Source organism: Propithecus coquereli, unplaced genomic scaffold (assembly GCF_000956105.1).
Source record: "Propithecus coquereli isolate 6110/MARCELLA unplaced genomic scaffold, Pcoq_1.0 Scaffold79, whole genome shotgun sequence".
Lineage (NCBI taxonomy): Eukaryota > Metazoa > Chordata > Mammalia > Primates > Indriidae > Propithecus > Propithecus coquereli.
Genome location: NW_012154062.1, coordinates 378,139 through 400,079, shown reverse-complemented (window position 1 = coordinate 400,079; position 21,941 = coordinate 378,139). Strand labels below are relative to the sequence as shown.

At 37.3% G+C, this 21,941-nt stretch overlaps 2 protein-coding genes across 2 annotated transcripts in view; one reads left to right on the top strand and one right to left on the bottom strand.

The window, feature by feature from the left end:
* VPS37A (vacuolar protein sorting 37 homolog A (S. cerevisiae)) overlaps positions 1-6,294 on the bottom strand; it is a 70,538-nt gene extending 64,244 nt beyond the window's left edge. The window contains exons 1-3 of the mRNA XM_012662904.1: positions 6,277-6,294; positions 5,066-5,795; positions 4,552-4,951 (exon numbers count right to left, since the gene is read on the bottom strand). Of these exons, the coding sequence (XP_012518358.1) occupies positions 4,552-4,951; positions 5,066-5,795; positions 6,277-6,294 (1,148 nt within the window). The remainder of the gene's footprint in view (positions 1-4,551; positions 4,952-5,065; positions 5,796-6,276) is intronic.
* CNOT7 (CCR4-NOT transcription complex, subunit 7) lies at positions 5,086-20,925 on the top strand. Its single transcript, XM_012663024.1, has 6 exons — positions 5,086-5,316; positions 6,793-7,005; positions 8,851-9,044; positions 15,747-15,908; positions 18,227-18,371; positions 20,666-20,925. The coding sequence occupies exons 2-6, from the start codon at positions 6,889-6,891 to the stop codon at positions 20,780-20,782; spliced, it is 735 nt and encodes a 244-aa protein (XP_012518478.1). The 5' UTR covers positions 5,086-5,316; positions 6,793-6,888; the 3' UTR covers positions 20,783-20,925.
* The last annotated feature ends 1,016 nt before the right edge of the window (positions 20,926-21,941 follow it).

Genomic DNA, 21,941 nt, shown 5'->3' with positions numbered 1-21,941 from the left:
TTGAAATGAATGCAGAAGGTTATTATTTATATATCTTTGAATTTACAAATAAATTAATTTGTTAATTGGTTAATTACAAATAATAATTACCACTCGCAACTCCAGGTTGTCGTTTAGAGGTAAGGAAATAAAATAATAAAGAAGCTAATTAACTTTAAATATTGTGAGAGAAGAGAAACCTGTATAGTTGGCACAGTCACTATTCAGACCATCAGTTTTTACTATTTTCTGATTACAGCAGCAATGCAGGGAAATACTTAGTTTCGCTTCTGAAGAATCTTTAGACATTGGGATTAGTGAGTGTATCACTTGGAATATTTTCAGCTGCAAGTAACTGAAAACTAGGGTGAAGCTGGCTTTAACAGTGAGGAGTTATTATCTTAAACAACAAATAGTACAGAGGCAGGGAGGTTCCAGAATTGGTTAATTTAGCAGCAAAACATTATCATGGACGTTACACCTTTCTATTCTATCACATTCGGCAGTCAGCCTTGTCTTCATTCATGATTCATGCACTTCCAGATGGCCCATGTAACAATATCCAAAATATAAAAGAGACATTTCTTCCTCCCAGACATTTCTTTTTACTATTGAGAAAACATCTTGAACAGACTTCCCCTCTAATTCCCACTAACCAAGAGTCTTGCTTCCACAACAACTTGGGGTGTGGGGTGTGGATAAGACCATCATCACTGGTGTAAACAATCATTATTCACCTCCTGGGGGTGAAAGATCCCAGCCTCCACTAAGTATGTGGCCATGCAGAGGGGAAAACAAATTTTAAAAAGTGCTCTTCTAAGAAGTCAGGGGAAATGGATTTGGGTGGGAAACCAACAGTGTCCCATAAAGTGAGCTTCTTCAGGAAGTATAAGAAAGAGCAAAATTAGTTCTACTTCTGCACATAAATTCAGGAATTTTTGTTGTAAATTGAATACTGTGATAATTATTACTCAGAAGATAGAATATATTACTTTAGCCTCATCTATATAACTTCTAGTTTCTATTTTCATAGCAGACTTAAACATGTTATTATGCTTCGGCTAAATGCTTTTTTGGGTCATCTATGACAGTTTCCCAGTTGCCCTGCATACCTGTAACAGAGGTAAAGGTCTGAAAAAGGGTAAGGAAATGTTTTATGAGTTGTCTCTTTAAAACTCCCCACCCTTTTTGGGAATTAAAACCTTCACTCTTTCTCTGAGGCCAGTAATCAAAGAGATAGAAAAATGTTCTTTGCTGTTTATCTTAAACCACAGGAGAGGGCTCATCAGAATTATCCAGATAAGGGTCATGAGATCATAGTCACTGAAGATAAGATTGACTGAAACCACAAATTATATGTTAAACAACAATAGCCTGAAGCCACAATCCGTTTCACTGGTCACACGGAACTGAGCCCAACCACCGAATTCCTCCTTTTAAAAAGCCTTGTTTTTTGCTTAAAGACAAGATGGCAGTCTTTGAGACATTAGTCCACTGCCCTCCTCATTTGCTGGCAAATTGATAAACGTCTCTTTCGTTTTCCTCAAACCACTTGTCCTCACACTTTGTTCTCACTGATCTGTCCTCAGGGACAAGTACCGAACTTTTGGTAACATACCAGTGAGACTTAGATGAGGAAATACACATAAAATTCACCTAATCTTTTGGAGAGGCCTGAGGAAGATGAGGAGGTAAGAATTTAAGGTAACTAAAAAGGAGATTACAACCATTATGAGAAAGGGATTTAAAGAGACTCTGTTGAAGTGGATTTTTCAGAGTTATAAGGAGTTAAAAAAGAGTTGGAAGGGAGGTGAAAGAATGGAGGTAGAGAAAGATTACTCAGTCAGGCAGATGGAAAAAAAGTCAGATATTTTAACTGTCAGAAAAGACCTACTGACCTGACATTTGGAAAAGAGACAGACTATGAAACATGAGGGAGGTGGGCAGCATGCAACAAGATACCAACATTAATAATTTGGCAAGTTTTTGTATTATTCATAAAAAACCATTTGAACATTCTTTAAATTTTTACAGAGCACACCTGCAGAATAAACAATCTCGGTGTCTGCACAAAAATATTTAAGTATAAATAGTACTATATAGTACGATACCCCAAACTATGGACATGCTGAGTACTTTGAACTAAGGAGACTGAAAGGCCTCAGAAGCAGCGTCTCTCTCTGACCTCTTCCTCTCCTGTCTTCCACCTCTTTCTCCCCCAGAGCAAGTCATAGAAACTAGAATTCCTCTTCCCCAAGGTGGGTCACAGAAACTAGAACCCCTCTTACCCAAAGACAGCATAAAACCTAGAAAAGTCACTTTCTCCTTTTTCTCTTGAATATTCACATTCTAGATGCGTCCTGCCCCATACCCTGGAGGAAGGAATGCTACACCAGAGAGGTCAAGAAGAATCCTAACAGGTAGGCCTTGCTAGGTTTCCCCCACCTCCATTACTACTGCGTAATATCCTTTTGTCCAATCACATTTCTACATGTTCTTCATTGACCCTAAGCATAAAAATAGATAGTTTTCCTTTGGGTCATTTCTGAAGGCTTCCATGCCTTATAAAACTTTGATTAAATAAATTTTTTATGTCTTTCTCTTGTTAACCTGTCTTTTGTTATAGGAGTATTGGCCACATACATACCCCTCACGATGGGTGAGGAAAGATATCATACCTGTTTTCTGCCTCTACATCAGAAACTGCAAAGATAGATAATTTTTACCAGCTGGCTCAAAAACAAATACCAGTATTTAAAACGGTGGACTTAACAACAGGTGTTTGGCATTTTTTCTAGGATTGTGTCATTCTTTGAAAACTGGAAACACATGACCTACTTAAATGTCTCCAGAATTATTTACGTATCATTTCTAAATGTGAAATTATTTCAGTTAAGTGAAACTTTAAGTGTTTTTATAAAATAACTTAAAAGAGTAAAGTTATATGTTCACAGCACTACAAAATATGCAGCTAATGTCACACGTCCAATCACATGTCTATAATTTCTGGCTCAACAAATAATATATAAAATGGATAACTTCTGCATTCAATTTAGGGTATTTACTGACCCTTTTAACCCATTCCAGAACTCCTTAGATTGACAATTCCTGCTTTAGAAACTCTATTTGAGAAGCCAAAAATATAAATTTCAGATCACTTCCCTTATTTACTAAGAAGCAGCAAGGGACTCTGGAGTATTTAAAAAATTTAACTCAGCCTCAAAGAAAAAATTTGCCAGCACTGAGAATATTTAACATAATACTGTATACCAAAGACTTAAAAGCAATTAATGCCAAAAGTGTTTCTGCAATACATCTAGTACAGTATATAGTCTTCCAAGGTGACTTCTAAGTGGACAAACTTACGTTAAAAATGAGTCACCTTATTTTATAAGCATATCTTGTGAGAGTAGCTCTTAACAGGTCACTACACAACATGATTTAGAATAAGATTGACTTGAAAGAACTTTGTGAACTTAATTTTCCAAAATGAAAGCTACCATTAATAGCCAGCCACGTTTTTCTGTTAAATGTCACAAAAGTTCTGAACAAACAGTCCAAAGAACCGAGAAACACCTGAAGTTCAGTCAGCAACAGACTTCATTTTAGCCAAACTGATTTCGCAGTGAATTTTTTTTTTAACAGTATATCTAATTTAAAGCTATTCTATAACTTACTTGCTTGGAAAAAAAATTGTTAAAGTGTAACAGATAAAATGACCCCTAGCGTCTGATCAACAGGACTTATTCCATTTATTATCTCAGGATATATAATTTTTAAATGAAAAAATCATTTCAAAAAGCGTTAGGGCTTAACAATGTTGACATCTTTACACAAAATACCGTAAAACTGTTAAGTAAATATATGTCCAGAATTCATATAAAAATGCACTTCTAATTTTTGAAAACCATTTGAGGCCACAGGCATTTGCAATATAAAAGGCTGCAGCAGTTTACAGTAAAAACAGGTGAAATCATTTGAACTGCAAAATATTTCTAATCGGACCGTGATAAAATGAAAACCTCAGGAAGACAACAGAACGATCAACATGCATCTAAGACAATTCCTGAGTGTGAGGACAAGAATATTAAAGAAGTGAGAAATGTACAGACACTGACAGCTGCCAGAGCTGGGGAGGTTGTTGGAACGGAGTAAATCTTAACTTAGAGATTCAAGAGGATTAACTATGTCACTCTCATTCCAGAAGAATTCACTGATGAAAACTTTGGCTTCCCTCTCCTTTAATGTTGCCACAGTTTTATTTTCCATCCTTTGTGCAACTCGATTACTCTTGGCGATTCTCTTTCGCCAAGTAATAGTATTTTAACGATTCCGCCAACGCGGCAACCAGGTGGGCGAAGGGAAAGGTTAGTGAGGACGCCGGGGAGAGCAAAGGATGTCGGACACAGGCTATGAGAGGGATTGCAGGCTGTGTCGGGAGGGATGAGCAAATCCGTATTAGAAGAGCTGAGAAGTGGTAGGGCGGGAGGCAGGGAGGGTCCGGAGGGAAAGAGTAAAACACGAGGCAGAGCGGGAGGGCTCGCGTGTGACCCAAAAGCAAGGGAGGAATACGAGGCAGCGGGCAGGCAGCTGACCTGACGAGCTGTGAGGGTGGTTGGGACCAGCCCGCCCTCCCGCCCTACTTCTTCCTTCAGTCGGAAGAGGCAGTAACCAGTCACCTGGAGTGTGAGTTCCGGAGGGACTCGATCAGGCGCTGCTTCTGCTGCTGGAGGCTGGTGAGGCCACCGGGGGACCCAGCTGCGGAGGAGGAGGCACTCTTGCTCAGGGGAAAGAGCCAGCTCATCCTCCTCGGGTCCCCGGGCCCGAGGCCCTAGAAGGTTCTGGCCTGCTTCTCTCAGCTGCTCGGCCCGGCCGTTCTCCAGCCACAGAGGAGCGGGCTTGGACGCCCGTGGCCCAAGCGCTGGGGGGACCGCGTCGTCTCTAAGCAAACCCGGCTTGCGCTGCCCGGGTTCTGGGAGACATGCCACAACCGCGGACAGCCGGAGAGGGGCGGCTTGCCGTCCGGGACAGGCACTCAGACAGCCTGACTGACCAGCGTTCCAGCACCACAGCTTCCGTCACCTGCGTGCTCCGCCCTCTTCCCGCGCGCCCCGCCCCCTCTGCGTGTCCGCGTCATCATCTAGCGCCCCCACCAGGACGTGCGAAAAGCGACGGCGCAGCACGGCGCAGCGCAGCTCCGGCTCCCCTTTCCCCCTTGCTGGGTGAGAGGTGTCTATGGGGCACCCGCTGCCGCCGCCGCTACCGCCACCACCACCGCCGCCGAGTGCTGTCTCTATGGCGAGGAGGAGGAGGAGGAGCGCGAGCTCAGCGACACAAGTAGATCTTGCTTCTGCCGCAGCCCTACGGGGGGAAGGGCGGGTTGGGGAAGTAGAAACGGGGCGGGAACGATGAACCCGAGAGGGTGCGCGATGGCGCCAGCTGGAGTGCGGCGGGCGAAGGAAAGCGCTTAGCGGCTGGTAGGGGGAGGGTAACGAGGGTTGGGGGTACGTCCAGGGGTTGGCGCGGAGTGATGACGTAAAGGCTTTGTACCTGGGGCTTGGATGTGGGACGGAAATTGGGAGTGGAGGGCGGTGGCCTAGATCCTCAGCTCTTGCACCTTCACGCTGCAGTGTTTGGGAACCAGTGTGGCTCCAGTAAATGTTACCAGCACCTTCGCACTGTCTCTCTGCCAGGGAAGAGAGTTGTCTATGACTTGAATGCCGCTGCTGTCCTCTCGTTTCTCTGGGAGCATGCAGTACGGAGATGGTACCTCTAGTAATGAGAAGGCCTTTGGTGCCTCTTCGGAGCTTCTGGAACTGTAGTAGAGAGAGAGGTGGAGGGAAGCAACGTTAAACTACAGGATCTTTCCAAGTGTGTGTATGTTTATGTGTTTCTCTGGGTGGGGAGAGTTATAAAGGAGGGGTGTCCTGGATCTCCTTTGGTTTCTTTTCTTAAGAGCATTCGCGGTTACATTTGTGACTCTTCACAATTTAGAAGGCAGTCACAAGACCCTCCTCTTTTACCATTGTTATGTTTTTTTTCAAATTTATGTGAAAAATGAAGGAGCATTTGGAATTTTCCTGCCCGCGAATCCGTGTGTTGGTCTGTATTGTTATCATTATGTAGCATGAATGAACCCTGTTTTATGGACCAGGAATGTGAGATCTGTCCTTAGTAACCAGGGAAAATCCTCCAAGTTTTAGGAAATTAGAAAGAAACAGTTTAAAATTTAGACATTCTGTTGCCCTTTCTCCCTCCTGCAGTTACAAACAGTTAAACAGTTTCTGTGGCTGTTACTTTTTTGTCAGACAGCATCTTTAAAAAATTGTTTTACTTTTGTTTTCTCCAATCTGGTTTGAATAAATTCCAGTAGATTTTTATAATCAAGTCAAACTTTGAATATCAGTGAGGAGTATAAAAGGAAACATTATCTTTGTCACGGTGACATCTTGTCACATGTATATAATTTCTCTGTTTTATCTGGAAATGGATGGCTTCACAAAGTTTCATGCTGAGGGTGAGCTGAACTCAGAGCAATCTTTAATTAGTGGAAAGTTATTAAAATATGATTAGTATGCATGCGTTAAAAAACACTATTTCTAAATGACAGTGAAATTAGAATGACGAAATCTGTGTTGTCCTTTTTTTCCAACACATTAGCTGTGTGACCTTAGACAAGTCACTTCCTAAACTTAGATTTTCTTATGAATCAAGGATTTTGAATAAATAACTCTTAGGTTTCTACCAAATCAATTATTCTGTGATTGAGATTTCTGATATATCTGGTTTTTATTTTGGTTTTTGTTTTGACAGGTACATAAATAAAGGATAAAATATTTTATGAAAAAAAATCTTCAATCAAGTATAACATTTTGATGCTCGGCATCTAGACTCCCTTGTGCCCTCACTATGCCAGCAGCAACTGTAGATCATAGCCAAAGAATTTGTGAAGTTTGGGCTTGCAACCTGGATGAAGAGATGAAGAAGATTCGTCAAGTTATTCGAAAGTATAATTACGTTGCTATGGTATGCCCATGACCAAATCTTTAAAATGTTTCTTATAAGGGAAGAAGAGGAATTTTTTAAGCCTCAGAGTCAACTGTTCTGGTTGATTTTTAGGGATTAATTTAATCATGAAAAGAAAAATTTGGCAGTACCTTCCAGCCAAAAACCATCAGGATCACACCTTAATTTGATAGGTTGGGTTTATTATTCATTGCAGTGAGGGAAAATGCATTGGGGACCATGTGGCATTTGAGTAAGAGAGTGTTAGGAGTTTAGGATTTGGGCTTGTTTCAGATGGTTTTAGGGAAAGCTTAAGGAAGCAGGACTTTGCTGTGGATAGGATGCTGTCAGAAGGTTGGAGTAATTATATGATTGGGTATCTTAATTGAAATGAGAGATGACTAGAATGATGCTAAAGCTGCAGAGAAGCAACAGTCACTCTCAATTTAGCCAGGATGGAGATGGTTGCTCATTTTTGTGGTTTGGACCTTGTTTATTTTTTTTGTCCTTGTTTAGACATGAAACAGAGTGGTATTGTCTGATGTTGAAGTTCTGTGAAATTGTGTTCAACAGGAGAACATTAGGTCCTAGCTGTGAGTACCAGGTCAGTTCCCACTAACACCAAGGCCTAAGTGATAGTACCAGATGAGCTCCCAGATATCTTTCTCACACAAAACAATCAGGTCTCCCAGTAAAACGTTGTTGGCCTGCAATTTTTTTTTAAATTATCACTGGAGTTACATGAACATACTGTGCTATTAAGCAACTCTGCTTCTGCACGTGCTATTCAGTCTGCCTAGACTTTATACATGGTTATTTTTCTTCTTTACTGTTGAACTTTGTATATCTGTTGCAGCTACTCTGTTTTCTAGATCTACTAGATTATTTGCTCCACAAAGCAAGAGTTGGTGTCCTTATTGTCTTTTCTGCCTCCATATTTAGCATAACATGTAGAATATCCAATAAAGTGGTTGTTGAATTGGACTGAATTGAGAGAAATATTAATTTCTTTACTGTTTCATATTGACTTGATATTTTGGTTTTGGTCTTAGCTAGCCCTAGTTTAAAGAGTCTAATGCTAAAAACTCATGTATCATATCCTCAGTATTTTTAATATAAATAAATAAAAATAAGGACACTTTGAGGAGGGGCAGGTCGATTGGTTAAAATATGAATATGTGTACATAGATAACATTCCGTTTAATAAAGGTATACTTAGAATTGAAATTTTTTTTGTTTGGTGAAAATTCATAGTGATCATTTATGTCTCAGATGATAAGAAGTAGCAACATTAGAATAGTGATAACATCCTACAGGAAGGAATGGATGGCATGCAATTCTTGACAACATGCTTTCTGTGGGCTCTAGAGAGAATATTGTTTTAGCCAAAGAAATTAGGTGGCTAATGACACTTTGCTCAGAGAGTTTTAATGTTGAGATAAACCTTGTCTTAGAGAAGCAGTTGAGAAGTATGGTACATTTTCCACTCTTTAACCAGTTCTTCAAGAAACTGTTTGTATTGGAATACTTTGTGTTTCACATACCCCTTGGGAGATAGGAATTTATGATGTTTTTCCCCTTTGTTGGGTATAGAGTAAGTATTTGGTTGCATTTATCCTGGGTATCTTATTCATAGTAATTTTTTATTGATATATTTAAAGTAAGAATAGGTCATTAAGTTTATAGAGTTTTATGGGTCTAAAAAGTAATGTTCTTTCTAGTTAAAAGTTACTTTGTAATTGAATATGAAGAAGTACAGTATCATCTGTAACAGGATTCTTTGACTTGCATCAAAAATTATTCTAAGAATTTGTGATTGTGGTTGTGACTATGTAGTAAATAATGAATCTTAAAACTATTTTACAGGACACCGAGTTTCCAGGTGTGGTTGCAAGACCCATTGGAGAATTCAGGAGCAATGCTGACTATCAGTACCAACTATTGCGATGTAATGTAGACTTGTTAAAGATAATTCAGCTAGGACTGACATTTATGAATGAGCAAGGAGAATACCCTCCAGGAACTTCAACTTGGCAGTTTAATTTTAAGTTTAATTTGACGTAAGTGGGAAATACATACATAACCCAAATTTTATTTAGTTTAATTTTAGGAATTGATTTCCTTCAAGTATGGTGAAATTCTGAGTGAATTCGGTGTAGTTATCCTGAAAATATATAAAAATGTAAAATTTCAAAAGCTCGAGTTTCTTTTTTATTATGGAACAGAAAATCTAGGGTAATGAAGATTTCTAAATTCAAGTACTTTGATTTTTAGAGATGGTATGTTTAAAATAGGCCTGCCACTTTTTTTGAATTTGGAGAACTTCAGGTATTGAAAGTACTTCTTGATAGAAAAAATAATCTGACCACATTAGTTTTACTTTCAAACTTTTTGTGTGCAATTTTAAGTATAGACTTTCTGTTACAATATTTATCCTTTTGTGAAGAAATTATTATTGCAGTCATAGTCCAGTTTATGAGTAGATTACATGTCAAATACAGTAAGACATTTCTTGGAAACTTGGGTGTATTTTCCTTTTAAATCAGTGTTATATAATGTTATGTTCCCATGTCAGCCCACAAAACCTGTATTAATTCACATACACAAGTAGTAATAGTATCCTTGAACCTCATGTTTCTAATATGTCAGAATCTGTATTCTAACTCAAGCCCTGTGTCTAAACCCAGTTTCCTTAGTTATAATACTTCTATATTATTGCTAGAAGTAGGCTTGATAGTTGAGAGAAGTTTAAAGTGTTTTGGGGTAAGGGCAGATTATTTGCAAACTGTAAGTTGGGGAAATAAAATGTTTAACCTATTCTAAGCACAGCAGGTCCTTGAATATCGTTGGTTTGTTCAACATCATTTCGTTATAATGTTAATAAGGAAAAAATCGATTCCTGGCTGGGGCTATTGTCTGTGTGGAGTTTGCATGTTCTCCCCACATCTGTGTGGGTTTTTTCCAGGTACTGTGGTTTCCTCCCACATCCTAAAACTTTGCACATAGGTGAAGTGTCTAAGTTGCCCCAGTCTGAGTGAGTGTGGGTGTGTGTGTGAGTGTGCCCTGCCATGGAAAGGTGTCCTGTCCAGGATGGGTTCCTGCCTTGGGCCCTGAGCTGCTAGAATAGGCTCTGGCCATCCTTCACCCTCTACTGGAATAATGGGTAAATGATTGTCTTGTTTTTATTAATTTTTCTTAAATGTATGCATAGCTTACATTTACTGAAGTGTTTAGAAACACTAAGAGTGTTTCTAGTTTTCGTGACTAGAAATATGTTATAGGAACTTAACTCTTATTTCTGTAATATCAATTAGCCTGTGGTAAAATTGGTTTTGTTATATGTCATTTTGCATAATATTGCAGTTTCCAAGAACCTATCAGCAATGTTAAGTGATTACTTACTGTATGTTGAAATAGTGCAGTATCCTTGTATTCGATGGCCTATATTTGTGTAATGTGATCTAGCATCTGATGTGAAAAATAGTAAAAGAAGCTGTAGGAAAATTAATGGTAATATCAGTGTAAGAATTCTTTGTTTCTATTCTTTGTTGAATAATATGCTGTTTATTTAACATATGCAATCTAACGAAAAGCAGAGCTGATGATTTTAGAGGGTAGTGGTGTCAGTGGTACAGTAATATGGCTTATAATTGCACTGTATTTAGCCTGACTCTCCATTTCACTCTTTGGGTTTAATGTTAATAATATACTCTCCAGAACCTAACCTTATAAAAGGTAAAAAGTACTCATGTCCACTCAAACCGATAACCTTTTATAGGCACTACAGCTCTGAAACGCTGGGAAAATTGCCTTCTTTACTCAAACGATGAAATGTCCTTTTAAAATGTCCTTTTTAAAAATGAGTTCTTTACCATTTCACTTGGCTTTTTTTTTTTCAAGCTAATAATTAGAACATTGTTTTTAAATTAGATACTGTTGTGATCTCAGTACGTGAGTAGGAGGTGACCCATCAGTGTCTCAGTTCTGGTAAAACTGATTTTTCTTTTCTAGACACATCTTTGTTCTGGTAATAACTGCTTTCTTAGTGCAGCCTTTGAGTGACATTTTTTTCTTTTTTACACAGAGAAGGCTACTGTAATTTTACTACCAACTTTTGCTACCATTTACACTAATGTTAGGAGATGTTTAAGGGGAAGGATATAGTGAAAAATATTAAGTAGGAAAGGTCAGTTAGAAGATAAAACCAGTATTGCCTAATGTAAAGAGAGAGCACCATGAGCAAAATATTGGAAATTTTGAAGAAGGATGAAAATGGACTTTTTTATTGAGTGTCTAGAATGAATGTGTCAGCTGTGCTAGACACTAAGGATATAGTGTTGAGGAAAGTTGGTAATGGTTATTACAACTTAGTGTTTCTGTAACTCTTCTGTCTGCTCCTTGTTGTCAGAGATCAAGAATTAGAATTTTTAAATACTAATCAGCATATGGGAATTCCCTCCAAATTGAATTCGGAGTTGATACGTACATGAAACTTAAAGTATTAATAGAATATTGGTGAGCTATGGAGAAGAAAAGCAATCTGTGGACAGAATTTCACAGACAAGTCAAAGAGGATGAAAACAAATTTTTAAAAAAGTCATTAGTTTTGGTGATTGCAATAATTCTTGATATTTGAATCATTTTAATAGATTGGTAGAAATTACAGGGGAACTTGGATTCAGTGGTAATAGGAAGGAATCTGATGTTTCATTTAATGAAAATGGCAGCGAAAAGGAGATAGTACCATAAGTAGAAGAGGAAGCAGAATCAAAGGAAGGGTGGCTTTTATTTTTTTTACAGATAGTGCACAAGCATATTTGAAGGTTAAAGGGTTAATTAAGGAGTTGCAGGCTGTTCAGGATAAGGATATACACTTGACAAGTCCTTTGAGAAATAGTGTGGAATAGCATTAGTAGCAATTACCTTGATGATCTGGTGAGCTATATTTGAATCTAGAGGCAAAAGATCTCAAGACAGATGGGTAGACGGAAAGACAGGAATGTTGATGATCTGGTGTTTCTTTCAGAAGCAAATCTGGGGTGAAGTCACGTGCTGAGGTAAACAGGGGAAGGATGTTATTGGAAGCTTACAGAACAAGGTCTGAAACTATTACCATCTTGTGCAAAGGAGTCAGTAAGTAAGATAAGTGTAAAAGAAGGAATGGCAAACCAAGTCTAAGGGCCAGGCTGTACTTGAACCTGTGAATATTTAATTAGCCAGGTCTTTGCTATTTTGATATGTTTGTCCACCAATGCTTAAGAGCAAGTACAGAAATTGTAGAAGAGAGCTAGAACGGAACGGAATTGAAGTGGCAGAGTTGACGCTAAGTTAAAGGAGTCTTTTGGTATTCCAGGAGTGATAGATTAGTGTGAAAAAGTCTAAGGTGGTAAAAGGATATTAGGGGAAGAGAAAGGCTGGAATAATTTAAACAAGAATGGATAAGTTTAGTAGAGACAAAGGTGACTGTTAAAGAATTCGTGGTGTCAGAAGAAAAGTTAGAAGACTCAGATTTGGCGAAGTGTCTTGTCATTCATTCGTTGTGTTGACAGACTTCAGGAAGTGACCATTTTGGTGCTGGCTATTGAAGATCAATCAGTATGAAGTAATGAATGGTAAGGTACTTTCTTAGATATGAAATGGAAGTTGCAGAGAATTGTAATTAAAAGACTATACAGAGAGAGAAAAGTTTTAAAATCATGTAGAAAGTTGAGATTTGAGGAATAGGCAGTAGACGATTATAGACAAATGGTTTGGAACTTCAGATTGTGAGAATTAGAAGATACTGAGTGTACCAAGCCTAAAGATATTTGTGAATTTTCTTTCTTGCTGCCTGTCATTCTTTCTGTCATTGAATTTGAGAACTGAAAAATGATGGGAACCCTTTAGGGAAAGATAGAGGGGAATAAAGTGCTCTAGGAGAGTCATTTTACTTGGATAGGGGAGGAGATGGGATTTAATACATCTGCACCAATGACGTAAAGTCTTATAGCTTATGAAACAGTTAATTTCATGAAGAAAAGGATAAACGGATAAATATTCTGAATATTGTGTTGGGAGAGAATTCTGACTTTTAAACTCTTTATCTGGGCTAGTTGGCTGGCTTGTCATCTAATAGTTGTAGGACAATGCCTGGTAGGAAAACAGCCTACAGCATCTTTGGGTTCTTATCAGTTTATTTGAGTTCATTAAATATTACGTTTAGTAACCATCTGTGTATTTGTGATAATCTGCATTCCAGTTTATTTGCCTTTTAACTTTATGATTTTTAGCATAAATTTAAATATATCGCAGTTTATATTTTTAAAGAAAGCTAGTTTTATTTATAAAGAGAAGTACTTACTAGAGTGAGCAACTTGTTGGAAAAGTACTTTATAAACCCTTTGGTGAGTGTCTTGTGTGTTAAGCCAAGAGTAATTTGAGGTTGGAGGGCGTTTCCAAATTGTAAAGTTTAACCTTTGTGTTTAGAAATGTGAATTGTGTAATAGGCTAAGTATTTGTAGAAAGAGGTAATTTCGATACATTTACTGACTTCTACCTACCTAGTTAGTTTGCATCTTTGGGATATTACATGAGAAGGGTAGCCATGCATCTCTGCTTTTTTGGAAAACCTTTTATAGAGATTTGTGTGTGGTTTTCATTAATGTTCAGTTCTTGCTGGATATTTTGCTACCTTAAATTTCAGTAGTTGATAAACTTCAGTGTTGGGAGAGATCATATTACTGTTCATTACTGTCCTGAATACACTAATCTTATAATGAGTAAGGCAATGCCAGCATCTGTATATTTTGACTAAACAATATTTTAATTCCTTTTCGAGGTTAGTGTATTTTAATATTATTTCCCTGCATTTGCTAGGATTTTTTGCAGGTCGGGAAGGCAGAACAGAAAGGTTTAAAAACTTGAAATGGATGCCTTTGGAAAGGCAGTCTAGATTTGGAGAATCGAGTCATAACATTAGGAAGTTGCCCTTGCCCAGGAAGTTTTCTTCATCCCATCTGCAGATTTTGCTTACCTGTATGGGGTTTCCAACTGTCTCTGTCTTATGTGTTAGGGATTATAAAGCATGAGATTGATTCCAAATGGTAAAATATTCAGTCCTATGAAATGTAGGTGTGAGTACAATTGAGCTACATGAACTGTGCAGGAAAAAAAATAAACAACAAAAGACATTTATACGTACATCTTTGTATATCAAACTTAATTGATTATAAGATACCTGAGGTACTCATCCAGATCTCTCACCTGGGGATTGTGATTCAGCAGGTCTGGGACTTCAGTGGGACTTGGGAATTTTTGGTAAGATCTGTAGGTGAATATCACTGGGCAGGTTTGGGAAATACTGAAACATCGAACAAAACAGACAAAAATCATTGTCCTCTTGAAGCTTATGTTCTGATTGGGAGGAGACAACAAACTAAAATAACAGTAAATTGAACATATGGCCAAGGATAATGTGAGTCTGGGGAAGAATCTGTGATACTCGGTTGTTTGTGGTTGCTGCAACATGCCTCAGTGTGACCACAGGGACCTGATGAGTGGGAATCTAATTTTTGAAGGTACACATTTTTAGTATAGCAAAGCCAATAATATATGTGCTTTAACTAAAAAAAACAAAAAAAAAAACAAAAAAACTTTTATTGGGATTTCTTCAGGTACCTTTCCTAAAAGATTCTCCAGGGAAAATTTTGACTTAAAATGATTGTTGTGGTTCCCCTCTGTTTTTAAATATTTCACTTGTTACCTTTGTTACTTTTCAGACATACAGAAGTAAATTGATTTCTAGAGGATAAACCATAAGGATACTTTTTGGCCCAAGTGAAATATTCCTTATGGTCTCACTAGTCTTGTTAAAATGTTTATTAGAAATTTCTTTGGCTAAGTGTATTCTTACAATTTCAAAAGTGTACAAAAAGATAAATGGCAAGTTCACAGAATACCTTTTCATTTACTCTCAAAAACATATCAGCATTTTTATAACCTTTTTTGATTTAATATTTTAATATTTTGGATACACTTGTATTTGTGCTTGGAAATTAGAGATGGCTTCCTTTTTTGGCTTAAGTGAAATCTTGAAGGATTATTTTATATTTAGATTTCCTGGCTTGATTTTAGAAGGCAGTATTCTAGGATTAGTATTGTTGGAAGAAGAAATTATTGCTGTTATAGCAGAGGCCTTACTTTTAAACAGTTTATTATTTATTGGAGCTATTTGAAAGGCTCATCATTTGTGGGAGGAGCCATCTCTTTTTTCTTTGAGATGGAATGTAGTTTAACTCAGCCAAGTGAGATCTTTTGCACTTGATCTCCTTCTGGTGCTGCTGCGAGCAGGGGAGATGGCCTAGCCCCTGACAGCTGTGGCTGCAGTGCCATCTGGCAGCGTTACGGTGGCTGCCAAGACTGAGAGCCCTTGAAAAGAACTTGTCTGTCACTCTGTGGTGGTAGCCCCTGGTGAGTAGAAGATCCTTTTTTCAAACCCAAATTTATTTAATGTACGAAAGGCTAATGAAATTGAGTTGATCATAAAGATTAGAATTTCACCATCAGACCGAGTGATTATTTATTGTTTGGACACTCTTTTCTGAAAGAGTGACCCTTATATTTAAATTGTGTTTTCCTCGTGTATACGTAAAGCACTGGAACACTCAGGCAAGCCAATCCTCTCTCTGGTTTCTGGCACCATAGTTGTTGATAGAAGCAGGAGAAAAACAGTTTGTCTGAAGTAATGGCACTTTTGAACATTGTCTTTCTCTTTCTCCTGCCAGGGAGGACATGTATGCCCAGGACTCTATAGAGCTACTAACAACATCTGGCATCCAGTTTAAAAAACATGAGGAGGAAGGAATTGAGACCCAGTACTTTGCAGAACTTCTTATGACTTCGGGAGTGGTCCTCTGTGAAGGGGTCAAATGGTTGTCATTTCATAGGTAAAAAGATTGCACTGAAAATGGCATTTGTGTTTCCATCTCATACCTGCTTCACCCTTGCTTGGGTCACTGTGTCAGCAATTTCAGGCTTAGTTCTAGAAGGAATTGACTGCCATGTAGCTGTCTTCTGACTCCTACGAGGCTGATGTTGGCCTACTTAAAGATTAATTTAATAATATGGGATCCATTTCAGCCTGTGAGAGGCAGTGTTGCACAGGGGAAAGAAAACAGCCTGGAAAAATGGAAAGAATTTGGTTTAAATCCAGCAGTGTCATTTGGAATCAGTGTACTTAGGGTTATTTAACATTTCTAAGACTCAGTTTTAATGATTTACAAGGGAAATCATTCATTAAAAAATATGTATTTACTGAGTGTCTACATATGCCAGACACTGTGATAAGATTCTAGAAATTAAGCTGTGCATAAAACAGACTAAAATCTTTGTCCTCATGGAGTCTCCATTCTGGTGGGGGTAGGCAGACGATTTTTTAAAATGATGAAATATATATTGCAATTTGTTAGTGATAAATGCTATCAAGAAAAATAAAACAGCAACGAAAATACTAGGGATGTATGTGGCTGGATTTTAATTTTTTCAAAATGGGGTGATGGGGAAAGCATCCTTAGAAGAAATATCCTACAGACTTGTTTTAATGGTCAGTAACAACATCTTTAAAGCCTCAGGTAAAGTGCTTCATACACAGTATATTCTCAGTAAATGGTGGTTTTTAATTCTTTATTATATAAAATAAAACTGGATGATTTAAGGGAATTTCTAGAAAGGAAATTAGTTCCATTTTGTAAAAATAGACTTCCAGGTGTGAGGAAGAGTTTTCCTATCTAAGTAAACTAAACAGACAATCCAAGGACTAAAAGTAATCTAGGGAATGATTTTCTTTGGCCTTTTGTTCTGTTCTTGAAAAGCATTGTGTAGGTGTTAATGCTTTAATACTTGATCCACTTCACATATTTCTTTTTAAATACGAGGCTCCTGCACACTTCAGAGTTTCCACTTCTCACTTGTGGAATGGTTATAGTGAAGGACTGTTGACTGTTCGTATAGTCAACTTTACCGTAGCATTAAGCAGTAATGTTTGAGTTGAAGGTACTGAGTGTACTCATTCTCACCTATCATCTTTCCTTTCTCTTTCTCCTCCACTTGAACCACCTCAGGAGATACGACTTAAGACTCTGCTAATATAAGAAGCATTTTGTTTTTGGTTCTTTTTACTTTCCTAGACATGTGGATACAAAAGAAAGCTTTATTTTATAAATCAAATTCTGAACATTAAATAGAATTTTATTTTGTATCTCTCCCAAAAGATGGATTAATAGCATCTCTCATGAAATATTTATTGAGTTCCAACTATGTGCAAGGAAAAAAAGATATTTTCAAAATGTGATTCCTGCCAGTGGAGAAAACAATGCATGTACTTTAAAGGATGGTACAAGAAAACACCTGGTGCTCCATAAGGCCTTGAGGCGGGGGCTTCCTGTCAGAGGTTCTTGAAGGCAAGGAGGACAAGGGAAAAGGGTGTAAGGGGCATGTGACTGGCCCGGGAGCGTAGGCAGCCAGAGAGCTGGGGAAAAGGCCAAACGATAGGGATAGGAAATCTTGATTTGAGAGTGTGGGAGTTTGTATTTTATTATCCAGGATAGTAGTTCTCATTCTTTAGTATCTTATTGTCTTTCTTATGCAACATTCCCGTTAATAAATATCTCTTGGGGAGCCATACTGACATAGGAACAGAATTGTGAGGAAGGAGAACTGTTCACTTCCTTTAATAAAGTCACTTAAGGGAGGTGAAAATTCTTTGTTAGCGATGTATTCCTTGGACTTTTGAAGTATATAGCCACCTTAGGTAAAAGATGGGAAGATTTGCATTACTTTTGCCTTCCGAATGTGAGTTCTCTTACTGCTTTTTGACATTTTTGGCCAAGTTTCCAGTCATCTTTATTTCTCCATTTCCATAATTTTTTTTGAGACATCTAAGGGGAATTTGATACTCGGTGTTTCTGTATTCAAGCATCAGCAAAATAGTGTTTTAGTGACTGCAGGCTTGGGTTGGCAGTATAGATCTATATATTGCTAACTCTGAATGATAAAGTGACAAGTTCTTAGCATTTTGTGTAAGATGATGGCATTTTCCCATTGCATTTGTAAATATGTTTTCTCCATTCCTGTGTGCACTGTTTTTTGGATTGATTTCCTTTTTGCCTCTAGTGTGACTTGCTTAAAATTTGTATCAGAAAAACACTTTTTTCACGTCTATGGTATTTATGTGTCTCTCTTCTGTATTCTTTTAACCCTTTTGTAGTGGTTATGACTTTGGCTATTTAATCAAAATCCTGACCAACTCTAACTTGCCTGAAGAAGAACTTGACTTCTTTGAGATCCTTCGATTATTTTTTCCTGTCATTTATGATGTGAAGTACCTCATGAAGAGCTGCAAAAATCTCAAAGTAAGGCTTCAGGTGGCATCTGTCTACAATTAGCACGCTATTCAGACCAAGTGACTGACATAAGATCCTAGGCTGATACATTGTTTTAAATCGTATTTTTAAGTTTTATGTTAAATGAAGTTATATTATCTCCTCATGTGATTCTTTTTCTTGCATAAATAATCTTTGATAGGAAATCCTTCTTCAAAGCTTCAGTATATCTTGGCAGAATAAGTTTTCAACAAAATTAAAGCTAAGGGTCAGATTTTTGTCATTGCTTGTCAGATTGAAAATCATGAACCAGAACAGAAGTGTGAGGACTAATGAGGCTGTCATATGCACAGAAGTACAGGTTCTCACTCTTCTCCCAACACACACATAATTTGTCCTCATAAGATCAGATCTGAGGTGGCCAGCGATATGCAGATGTATTTAGTGGTATGGCAGAAAAAGAGTTTTCCCTTTGGCCTATCTTGGCTAGAGATTATTTTATCAATTCTAGACATGGGATAATGTTCTTAGGATTAAATTACATCACTAAAAGGTTTTTTTTTCCCCTGGGCAAAAGATGTTAATGTGGTATGGATAAGTGCTGTAGTAAATGTGCGGGTCCTGCCTAGACAGTAGCTAACATTCTGACACTGCTTAATGTGTGTATAATAATTTTGTACTTCTAAATATTAATTCTTTCAAAAGGAAAGTTTCTTTTATAAGGGAACGTGCTCCTTCATTTCAAAAACTGATTCACTATGGTGGCACAGGCCTCGGGGATATAGTGCTCTTATCTTTTTTAGGTATATGTATTTTAAGCTATAACTAAAATAAGAAACAAAAACACATTTAGGCAGTGTGGTTGCTTTATAGAACCTACATTGTCCCTTCTTTCTTTAGTGAAACCAAGGTTGATCCGGTTTTCTCCTCACCAGGTTTTAGAAGTGCAGGTAAAGTTACACTTTTAGGGATGATAAGGACTTTAAGAACTTTGTTTTTAAGCAGAAAGAAGCAATATTGGAATTGAATAAGGAAAACTTTCCTCTAAACAGATGAACTGAAAATTGTAAGAGAAGCAGTCTTTTGGCCAAAGTTTATTTGCTTCTAATAACAGGATATAGTTAGCATATAACTAGGGAAATTAAGAAAGATTATGTTTGTAGTAGCAGAATTCTGTGTAATTTGAGGGGATTCCTAGCAAATGAACTTGCAGCAGGGTATCCTTCCTATAGAAACTCAGCCCACCCAGTGAAGTATATTGCATGCTGAGAATCCAAGGCCTGCCTGTTTTAATCTATCTTGGTAAATGTTTTTTAAAATGGACATGTCTGTACAGTGACACTTTTCAGGAACAGAGAGCCAAATTATTGCTCATTATGTGTATGTTTTGAGTGAGCTGCTATGGTAAAATTTAGGTTAATGACAAAGGTGCTTTTTGACCAATAGTCGGCCATAGTGTTCTGTTCAGTTCTATTTTGTTCTACTAAGCAGCTGCTAATGATACCTAATCCTCATGCTATTTTCAGCACAGAAACAACTGCTGTGCAAGCACTGTTTCAAGCTGTGATGCAGAGAAGGGCTAGTTAGCTAGTAGAGGCCTTAACAATTTAGAGAGAAATTTCTTTATTTTTGTTTGTTGTGGTGTTTGTTTCTCCCCCCTTTATTCCCCCTGCCTCTTTCCTTTCTCTCTTTGCTTCTTTCTTTTTTCTCTTTCTCTTCTTTTCTTTCTCCTCTCATTAGCTTTCTTAATCTTAGCAATATTAACATAGGCAGGTTATAGCAGACCTTTTCAGGAGTTGTATGCTTATATTCTTTCTTTCTAACAAAACCATAGTTAAGCATTTAGTGAATGCTTAATGATTTGATTACTCATAATGGCTTTGTTTTGTAAAAATTATTTAGATGAAAACCAGTTAGAGATGGATTGGTGGGAAGTTTAAGAAAATTTTAAACTATTTATACCTAGCTATTCAGTTTTATAATTATTGCTGGACTGATAGTCTATGAATGTACTTGGTAAATATTACCCTCTGTATGATCTGCTTCCCCATTATATTTAGGAAAGTTATTTGTCTGTCACATGCCTTAAAACAGGATGAAGATAAATTTTCCCAATTAGGATCCCATTTTCTGTGAAATTATAAACTTCACCCACATTCAACAAATACATTAGTAATTCACTTGTTTTTTTCCCCCTAATCTTCGTAAGGCTTGTCTTTACATACTAAAGTTTATTCATATTTTGGTCAGTGTCTAAGTTTATAATTGTGAATTCAGGCATTGCAGTGTTTTTTTCTTTGATGAGCAATTTTTACTTCTTCTAGGGTGGATTACAAGAAGTCGCTGAACAATTGGAGCTGGAACGAATAGGACCACAGCATCAGGCCGGATCTGATTCACTGCTCACAGGAATGGCCTTTTTCAAAATGAGAGAAGTATGAAGACATCAGTGCCTTTTTCTCAGTTGGTTGTTAGGTTGAGAACATTAAAAATCTTATGGCAAAAGTTTTGGGGCATTTATAAGTACTTACTAAATAAACATACAATTAGAAGTACCATATAAATTACATCCACTGCACTTGAATGAAGTATTCAAAAATAAGTCATCTTGAAATGTAGTTCAACAAGATAACAAGCTCTTCATAGAATCAAAAATTTAAACTACCTTAGAAGTCATGTAGGTCCAACCGTATTATTTCTCAGATGAGAAAACAAGCTAGTAACTTTTATCCAATGTCAAACACATTCCTAGTGGGAGAATTCCAAGGTTCTTTCTATGGACTACATCAGTGGCTGCTTCTACCAAGTCAAGGAATCTGTATATTAGATTTCCCCTAGCATGACCTTCTCTTAGGCTTTAAACTGGTTGTAAAAATATTTGCTCATGCCATCCTTCAGTGCTTTGAAGATTTCATAGAGTTCATGCTTTTTACTGGATTGAGTTACAAAGAGTTTTTGAATTCTAAGTAAATCTGAAGTAGTAGTTCAATCAAAAACCACATTAGGAAGACTCTCCTTAAATGGCAAAAGGCAGGATATCAGTTCCTTAAATATAAAAAAGTTAGGTATGGAAGAATGAAATTAATGATCCCAAGTCTACTCTTAGGTTATCTAATTAAGTGATATGCACAGGTGTACCTCACTATTGGTAAACACAAAAGAAAACTGGTTCTGCAAAAACAAAATAGGATGGACTTTTTTACGTACAAAAAAATTGTCCCTTTTGCAAAATACTTGCTTTGGAATTCTTTCAAGTATATCCTTATAGACATTAAAGTGTTGACTGAGACTGGGAATTTAAAACTTTTTGTAGAAATGTATTAATAATAGAAAGCATTAAACTTGTTTTGCCAAGTAGCATTGATTCAGAAGTGATTCAGACTGTCTATTCATGACATGTAAATATTTTGTTTTATATTCCTTCCCAGTGTTTTATTAGAGAATCAAAACCACCTTTTGGATTTTCAGCTTTGCATTTTAAAAATGTCTAAGTGATTTAATTAATGGTGGATTTCTGGTACTAATTTATCTTTATTTTTCTTGGCTTCTTGGAGGACAGTAACCTAGTGTGAATGTTCAGATTTTACTGTCCGTAACATG